The 10000-nt window shown below is 32.1% G+C and overlaps 2 protein-coding genes across 7 annotated transcripts in view; one reads left to right on the forward strand and one right to left on the reverse strand.

Annotated features, from left to right (window-relative positions):
• The window catches only part of LOC118444563 (lachesin), a 259607-nt gene that overhangs the window by 236412 nt on the left and 13195 nt on the right, over positions 1–10000 (forward strand). For all 5 annotated transcript variants that reach the window (XM_035872946.2, XM_035872945.2, XM_085661502.1 and 2 more), the window contains 2 exons: positions 7322–7378; positions 8741–8827. In XM_035872946.2, the coding sequence (XP_035728839.2) occupies positions 7322–7378; positions 8741–8827 (144 nt within the window). The remainder of the gene's footprint in view (positions 1–7321; positions 7379–8740; positions 8828–10000) is intronic.
• Positions 1–10000, reverse strand: part of LOC118444564 (uncharacterized) — a 52160-nt gene that overhangs the window by 9376 nt on the left and 32784 nt on the right. The gene's annotated exons all lie outside the window — the stretch shown is intronic.

A 10000-nucleotide genomic window follows, 5' to 3' on the forward strand; every position in this document is an offset into this window, starting at 1 on the left:
ATAATTTCGTTGAATCGTTATTCACCGTGAATCGTTCAGCATTTAATCGCACCCATCCGAAAGTATGCTCTGACATTTTTTCATCATCGTCGTCGTCGTCGTCGTTGTCGTCGTCATCGTCGTCGTCATTGTCATCGTCATTGTCGTCGTCGTTTAGAGATTGGCTGAATTGAAAAAAAAAAAAATAAAAGAAAAAGAAAAGAAAAAGCAAAAGAAAGAAAGAAATCAAGTATATCAAGAGACAATAATTTAATTCGTTCGCATTCTTTTCCATTTTTCAAATTTTTATTCTACAGGAGAACAAAAATTTTATCATTGTCTGCTCTTCAACGTAAGTTCTCCGATAATAATGAGTTACATGAAATTATTGTTTATTTACTTTAACCCTTTAACCGACGATAATCACAAGATCAAAAATTATCTTCATTAAATTTTGTCGAAAAAGATATTACTGTACAATCTAATTTCTTCATCATTTCAATTTAAATATTAACATTAACTATAAGAGTATAGTTATTTACTAGAAACGATTTTCTACAATTATTGATAAATTATAGATTTATTTAAATAAATTAAAATCATTAATATTACAATATGCTTAAATGGAATAAATCGTAAGTCAAGCATGTAATTAGTTTTTTATAACGAAATTTGCTAAATCTATTTAATCTTTCTCTTTCAAAAAAAAAAAAAAAAAAAAAAAAAAAAAAAAAAAAAGAAAAAGAAATAACAAAAATAACAAATAAAGAAGAAAGAAAGAAAAATAAAAAAAGAACTTAATCCTTCGTAAGTATTCGAATGAAATAAAGAAGAAAAAAAATTACAATTAGAGAGAACGATAAGGACGTCTAGACTATGATTGCTCGTTAATGGATCCATGCATTTCTAGTTGCGTTAATGTGTCGATCTATGCGTGCGTAATTATCAAAGAGAGAGGATGAGCGAACGAGAGAGAAAGAGAGAGAAAGAGAGAGAGAGAGAGAGAAAGAGAGAGAGAGAGAGAGAGAGAGAGATCTGCAACGTGAGACATTCGAGCAGTGGTAAAAGGGGTTGAAGGGATGAGAGGTGAAAGGAAGGAGGAGGAGGAGGAGGAAGAGGAGGAGGAGGAGGAACAACGGCGTGTGTACACGCGTCTATCCTTAATTGAATCAAACGGCCGACTATCTTCGGTCGATATGTCAGCTAGGGATTCCGTCACGAGTAATTACAGACGTGTACCAAGAGAAGCTGCAGGCAAAAGCGCCTACGAACCTATCTATTGTTTCGAGAAATTGGGTTAATCGAAATTCTCTTTCATCTTCTTTTTATTTCTCTTTTTCCTTTTCTTTTTGTTCTTTCTCTGTTTTTTTTTTTTGTTTTTTTTTTTTTTTTTTTTTTTTTTTAACAAAGCCATATTATTCCTTAAGTTCCTTAAGTGAAAACAGCTCTCGGGATTTCGGAGAACTTACGACTTTAATTTGAAAAAAAAAGAAAAAATAAAAAGATAAAAAAATAAGGGACAGAGAAAGAAAAAAATAAACAAATAAATACGGGGGGGAAAGAAAAAGAAAGAAAAAAGAAAAAAAAAATGCCCAATTTCTCTTAGTGAGAAATAAATAGTGGGTTGCTTTTAATTTTACTTCGTCGATTCGCATAGGACATTATCCAAAGAGTCGTGAAAGATAAATGAGCATTTCTTTGAGCAAATCCGATATTCACGGATTTACATGACCTGGATAATATATATTAGATAAAATCTAAATAAACAAATAATGAACGAAAAAGATAAATAATCAAATTTTCCTCTGACTTATCTTTATTTAGTCGTGCAACAGAAATAATATTTTATTTAAAAACAGAGCAGTGAGGAAGATTAATGTGAACTTTTGTTTTCACATCTGGCGGAGATTCATGCGGTAAGTCACGCGGCCAATGGGATTTATTAATGAAACAAATAAACAATAGCTTGGAAAAAAGATGGTTAATAATCAACTAGGATAACTGATCTCTACGCGGGGAAAAATTTTACGAAAAAGTCGTGAAAGATAAGCGAGAATATTTTTGTTTGTTAGATTCATACGGTTAATGGGTATCATTAATAAAACAAAACAATACCTAAAATAAGAACAACAGTATGAAGATAAATCCTCTCTAACTAATTTTTAAATGAAGTTAGAAAAATTTTGCAAGAGATCATAAATAATATCGTCTTTTAACGTACGTCTATGTAAATTTCATTCGTAGCTATGATTGACCGAGATAATGATTATATAAATAAATTAGGAAAAAAGGGAAAAAAAAAAAAAAAAAAAAAAAAGAAAAAAAAAATTAAAATAACAAACAAACGAAATAATATTCAAGACAAAAATGGGCCTTATTGATTGATCGACAATATAACGTGTAAAAAATCATCATCGTACGTATATATTTACGGAATATTCTCCTTGGGCTTTCTCTGCATCCAAAACGCTTTAATTGGAATTAGTGCACCGGGTAATATTTGAACAGCTACCAAGAGAAGATCGTCGTGCGGTAACACGCGCGCGCGCGCGCGCGAATGGGACACAAGGTAACAAGAGGAAGAAATTGGATGGAACCGTTGACGGACCAAGGGAAAAAGGATGGATGCTATTAGACTAATTAAGGCGCCTTAAGATTTTAACGAGTTCACTTACCTCTCTTCCTCCTTCTCCCCCTCCTTCTCCTATTCCTCCTACTCCTACTCCTACTCCTTCTTCTTCTTCTTCTTCGTCCCTCTGGCCAGAGCCAAACAACTTGTCAAAATATTCGCATGTGAAGTGGAAACTTTTACTTTAAGTGAATTGAAACGTTACGTTTCTTTTTTAATGCTTTTAAAAAAAAGAAAGAAAAAAAAAAAGAAAAGAAAAGAAAAGAAAAGAAAAGAAGAAAAATACATACAAAAATGTTTCTGCGTGCAAAAGAAAATAGGAAAAGAAAAAAATTTATATTAAACCATTGCTCTATTTGACGCAAATTTACTAATGAGATTTGAAACGATTATTTATTTATCTGAACATCTTCTTCACGTAAATACACACATACACATACACGCGCGCGCGCGCGCATGCACACACACACACACACACACATACAGATACAAAATAAGAAAATATCAATATTTATTACAATGAAAAATTATAATTTCATTTCGATTCGAATCATTCTTAGCGTCCTGTTAATTAACAAAATATTCTCTAAGTTTAATTTGTTATATAAAATCACGTATAATACTTTATATATATAAAATATATACATATATATATATACATTATACACATATATATATATATATATATATATATATACATATATATAGGATAGAACAAATCGAGAAGCATACGAAAAGAAATTCACCAATAGGAAGTAAAATCGTATGAATAATAGGTTCATGCGCGTCGTTAAAGCCATAAGCGTTTTATTAATCGTAAGTTCGCGCAATGAAAGGTCAATGCATGGAGAGCAGTCGCCAGTGGCGGGAGTGGCCAATCATCAATCAGCCGAGCGAAGTTAAATGGTCGGGACAACGGGTTTTAATATCCCCCGAGAGAAATAAAAGTTAGCGCGATAAATCAAAAGTGAAAAGTCACCGCCTGTGACTCTCTCTCTCTCTCTCTCTCTTTCTCTCTCTCTCTCTCTCTCTCTCTCTCTTTTTCTCTCTATCTCTCTATCTTTTTCCCTAAACTATCTCTTTTTTGTATCTTTTTATACTCCATCCTTTTTCCGTCTGCCACTCAGCCACGCACCAAATGGCAAGTTCCTTCACTTCTCTCTCTCTCTCTCTCTCTCGCTCTCTCACTCTCTCTCTCTCTCTCTTTCTCTCTCCTTAAAGCATCTTATACACACACACACACACACATGTATATATATATATATATATATATATATATGTGTGTGTATATATATATATACAGACACATGCTATCTCTATCTCTTTCTTTCTCCTTCAACATTTCTCGGAAAACTCGAAGAGATGATAAATGAATTCCTCGACTTTTCCCTATTTATATCTATGACCCGAAATGGCCCTACTACCTGAGAAATCGGTTAATTTCTTTCCAACGATCGCTCAACGACACCGAGACGACACCTATCAGCTATCACCTTTGAGATTATTTGTGGATATAATATTGTCCTCTTCTCGGCCTTTCTTCCCATCCCTCCCCTCCCTTCCCTTTCATTCCCTTCCCATCCCTTTCCTTCCCTTTCTTTCCTTTCTTCCATCCACCCTTCTATTTTTAATACTTTAGATCTCATTCGATTGATTAAAAAGTGTATAGAAAAAGTATATCGAATATACATTCAAGTGTCTCTATTTTATCCAAATAATATATAATATTATCCAAAAGTGGAGAATTACATTACACGAGGTACGAATTAATGATCTTTTTTCATTCGGGATTTCTATTTAAAAAAAAAAAAATATCACTCTTTTTCATTAGAAACGATAGATTCTAAGGATAATGAAATTGTGTGCGAGGAAAAAAAAATGTCCCGTATAAAAATATCCAACGAACGATCATAATTTCATCCCCAATCACATCTCATCCCTCCTTTTCTTTTTTCTTTTTTTTTCTTTTCTTTTTTTCTTTCTTTTTCTCTTTTTTTTTTTTTTTTTATCTTAAAGATTAGGATAACACGAGACAAATTGAAAAGTGTACAACTTTTTCTTGCCGATAAAAAATCGATCGTTATGAGTTATTTTCGATTATCCATATACGTACATATATATATATATATATATATATATATATATATACTCGTATACAAGAGAGAGACATATAAAATATATGCCACTCTATTTTCGAACATCACGCAGACAGTACGAAATTATTTCCGGATCCGTTCGATCTTTCCGTCACGTGCCCCGAGCGAAAATCTTTCCAAGAACTTTCTATGTACTTATCGTATAGCCTTCCCCTATTACGTATGCCTTATCTAACCTGTGAAAGTCACAAAATTCCTTGCTAAGTTCGCCGAGATTATATCCTACGGGGAGCAAACTTTAGATAATGGGAAAGAGTGTTTCGAAAATTTTTACATTCGAGATATTCTCCTCTCTCTCTCTCTCTGTCTCTGTCTCTGCCTCTACCTCTGCCTCTGTCTCTCTCTCTCTCTCTCTCTCTCTCTCTCTCTTGCTTGCTCTTTCTCTCTTTCCCTCTTTCCTTCATTCATCTTTTCTTCTCTTTTTTTTATTTTTAATTTCTTTTTGAGGAAAGAAAGAAAGCTCATCGATAGGATACCCTTAATGTATTTTTTACTCCAGACCATCGTTAGAAACCTTACCTAACTCTACATCCTTTAATATTCCTGTCACGTTCTATTTAATAATTACTGCGAGCTTGGATGCGATAAAAAAAAATAAAAAAAAAAATAAAAAAAAAATAAAAAAAAAATAAAAAAAAAAATAAAAAGGAAAGGTTTTTTTAACGACGAAAGAGAGAGAGAGAGAGAGAGAAAGAGAGAGGGAAAGGGAGGGAGAAAGAAGGAGGAAAAGGAACAGAAAGAGAGAGAGAGAGAGAGAGAGAAGAAAAAAAAAGAAGTCGAAAGTTCTCTGACAGTGTTACATCGGCTAATAAAACGTTAGTATAATGCTCTTGCAAAGAAGTATAACGAAGCAAAAAGTCTGAGAGAAGATAAGACGGGAAGTACTTATAACGAGCTACTTCTAATTAACCATCTTGTACTCAAGGCACTCTTAAAATGTGAAGTTAAAGATTACCATCGACTTGGGCACCACCGTCGCCGATTTTACTGCCTCTTTTACACTCCCCCCCCTCTCTCTCTCCCTCTTTCTCTCTCTCTCTAGCTTTTGTAACTATATATATATATATATATGTATATATCAATTTTACTTTTCAAAACTATTTCACATTTACTTTCGCAAAATACGCCTACGCAATTTTCTTTCTACGCGAACTCGTCTATAAACTTTCTAAAAGATAAAAAATCAAATTTACATTTGTCAATATAATAGTTATCAAAATCCTATAACTAGAGTTCGAATAATACTCTTACCACTTATATTTTTTCGAATAATAATACCACTTATATTTTTTATTGAACATAAATTTTTATTCCCGTAAATCTAAATGTTAAAAACTTTAATTCAATTTTTAAGATGAACTAATGTCAATTCCAAAAAGAAAAAAGAAAAAGTAAGAAAATATATGGAACATAAAACTTCGTGTATTATAATTGTATTATCACAAACTGTGTGCATAAAATCGTTCAACGAAAATGATCGTTTATCGTCTTATTATCATCGATTTATTAAAATGCTCGACGAAGAAAAAAGAAAAAAAAAAAAAAAAGAAAAAAAATGAAAGGAGAAAGAAAAGAGAAAGAAGAGAAAAGAAAAAAGAAAGAAGAGAAGCAATTTCTTGAAGAAAAAAAAAAAAAAAAAAAAAAAAAAAGAACAAAAAGAAGAAAAAAAAGATTAAAAAACAACAGAAAACGTACAAAACGTACAAAACAAAAAAATACAAGTCCAGTCGCCATGTCTTCGAAAAATTACTGACACGTTTCTCCCTTGTATATTAACCGATGTCCGACTAGATTCTGGTTACTACTACTACTGGAGCAAGTAGTAAATTCAGACGAGGAATACGACACGTGCAGGACGAATGACGAAATTAGGAATAATTATTCAAGTATATTCATCGAGACGATGGTAAGGGACGCTACGAGATTGTAAGAGGTGGCCAACGTGAGAGAGTCGGATAGAGAGAGAGAGAGAGAGAGAGACAGAGAGAGTGAGAGTAAGAGAGAGTAAGTGAGTGAGTGAGAGAGAGTGAGAGAGAGAGAGAGAGAGACAGAGAGAGTGAGAGTAAGAGAGAGTAAGTGAGTGAGTGAGAGAGAGTGAGAGAGAGAGAGAGAGAGGGTTGAAACGGAGGCATGAGAATGCTCAGGAGGTAAAATATGATCTCTAGTTTGGCCGGCCTCGGTCGACGCCACGATGGCTAATACGTTTCAGGACGAAGTTAGTAACAGGTGGCGCGATCCATAACTGTTCTTGCTCCTTTCACTATACCTCTCTCTCTCACTCTCAACCAAGTCTACTACCCTAAACTCAACTAAACCTTTTCCTTTCTCCATTAAAGAATTAGATAGGAACTATCTGTCTATATGATGATTTTCAATGAGCAAACAAAAATATTTATCTCATTCTTAAGTCAATTTGTTAAACAAAAAAAGAGAAAAAAAAAAACAAAATGTATCGTCCAAAATATTCTATGATGCCTTTCGAGAGCACGTAATTATTTCACATGAAATTTTCTATATCTTTTTTTCTTATTTTTTTCCTTTTTTTTTTGTTTTATAGAATCACCACCACCGAGCACCAGTCCAAGCCCATCGACCACTGAGATTCCTAGAAAAGGTGAGTTGTTTATCTCTATGCATTTTGTCGATTTATAATTTATAAGAATGATGATGATGGAATGATGCCGATAAAAATATGCAAAATTGATCTATCAAAATTAATAATACGATTTGAAAAAATTAATTAACGTATAATATTTATTCGTTTAATCTGGCAATAATTATTTAATAATCGATGAAAACGAAAAGAAAGAATAATAAAGAAAACAAGATAAATAAATAAATAAAGAAAGAAATAAATAAATAACGATAATTATTATGAACAAACGACAATAATTTTACTTGAAGAAAATTTATAATACTCGAAGAAACATATCTTTAATTAATTAATATCATATACTAACGATACATATAACAAATTATACAAAGAACTTAACGAACCTAGATATTCTTTATCAGAGAAAGAGAGAGATAGATGTAATGTGTCCTCATAGATTTCTTCTTTGTGCTTCCTTTCAAGCCTTGTTTCTCTCTTTATCTTTTTCTCTTTCTCTCTCTCTCTCTCTCTCTCTCTCTCTCTCTCACATCTCACCGGTACCATTTGAAGTCACAATTAACGTAAATTGCATTATCCAATTTGAATAGTGGGAACAACGGTGTTTCCGGTTGTTAAGTACATCGGCACGTTCCGCTTTATACGATTTCATTAGAGACGGACAAACTCCGGTGCTTCTTCATTATGCGCGATGCAATCATCTCCTTTCGCGTTAACAACGTTACGTGACACATCGCGTGGCGTTGATTTTGCGCGTCTCTACTTTTGAAACTCGTACGATGGATATAAAGTCTAGTACGTATGTACTAGGTCGGTTAATACATTACAAAGAACACTAACGAAGTAGATCTTTCAACGAATACAAAATTCTTTTTGTTATTTAACATTTTTCTAATTGCCAGGCTCTTTTTCATAAGCATAATTCGTAATTTAGACATTTTACAAATTCCTTTTTTTTCGATTTCAATCGATTGAAAATAAACGATGTATTTATTACGATTAAGAATCATTATTGTCAAGTCATTTTTATTTGTTTTAATTAATAAAGTAATTTATGTATTATATTCAAGTAATATAAGAAATATATATATTATCGCACGAATAACGACAAATGTGTATCATTCATCATAGAGAGTAATCGTAATTAATTGAAATTATTTTATAATTACTGAAGCAATTTAACTTTGTGAATGATGCAGGTCTCTTTCTTTTTTTTTCTTTTTTTTTTTTTTTTTTTTTTCCTACAATCCACGATTATATCTATTTTTATCGATAATAATACGTTTCGCGTATGTCTGTATGCGATTCTTTCTCTTTCTACTTTTTCTTACTTGTATTATTCTCTCTTTTTTTTTATCTTTTCAGATTGGGAACCGATAACGGAGCTGAACAATTCCGTTTATGCGAATCCAAACTCATTGACGATTCACAATGAGAAGAGTATGAAAATGAGTGAGTAGACAATTTAAAATACACGTTATTCACAATAATAACAATTAGATCATATTCTATCGTTAATATCATCGTTAAAGTCAAATATGAAATAGATAAGATGAGATAAAGATTGTGAAAGGTGAGAAATTTTCTCTAGTATTATGTAGTACATATAAGCAGAAGAGCTATGACGTTTTCTTTCTCGTTTTTTTTTTCACGTATAAAACCCACTCGAGTTTACTCGCGAAACGCATTCTCTTCAATCTTGATCTTTTTTCGAACGAATGCATCGATCACTCGGACGTTTCTCGTGGGAAATTCGAGAAAAGGAAAAGGCGGCCGTAGAAAACGGCCGAGAGTTGAGAGATTCGTAAGAAAAACGCGATTGAGACACCCAAAAGAAAGTTTCAAAGAAGTTTTACTTTACGGATGGCCAAAATAAACGACGTTTACGAAATTTAATACAAATACGAGAATCCCTTCAAATTTCAACAATTTTTTTTTCTCTTTTTTCTCATTAATATATTAATTTGTAATAATAAAAAAAAAAAATATATATATATATATGTGTGTATCTACGCGAATTCCTCATTATTATAAATGTTAATACGCGATAATTACGTTATATCTATGGGCATATCAACATGTTCTGTTCTAAAATCAAATTTATTCTAATATTTTTCATTGATCATGCACCTATAAATAAATTTTTAAAAATACGTACGTACGTGTATATATATATATATATATATATATATATATATATATATATATTACAATATAACGTAGAAGTTTTATTAACGGAGAAGTTTTATTACAAATAAAACGTAGCAATAAATTTACAATTCACAAAGGATTAATATCGCGATGATAAAGAAACATCCCCTGGCTGGTATTAAGAAAATCTATAAACTATGAGAGAAAAAATATGTTATAAGCTGATTGATACGTGCAATTTGATTTATTCAAAATCAAGAAGCATCTTGCGTTGATACATATGCTTGTTCGATTTTACATTTACCGAACAGTTCAATCTCATTTTCTTTTTTTTTTTTTTATCCCCCGCTCGACTTTTCGGATGATCGAAAAATCTCCATCGACGGATGAAGGCATCGAGAGACGTAATGCCTCGAAGAAAAGGATGGAAGATAGAAGGGTGAAAAGAAGAGTAGGGATGAAAGCTCGTAACGG

This window comes from Vespa mandarinia, chromosome 15 (assembly GCF_050613455.1).
Source record: "Vespa mandarinia isolate Hongniang chromosome 15, ASM5061345v1, whole genome shotgun sequence".
Lineage (NCBI taxonomy): Eukaryota > Metazoa > Arthropoda > Insecta > Hymenoptera > Vespidae > Vespa > Vespa mandarinia.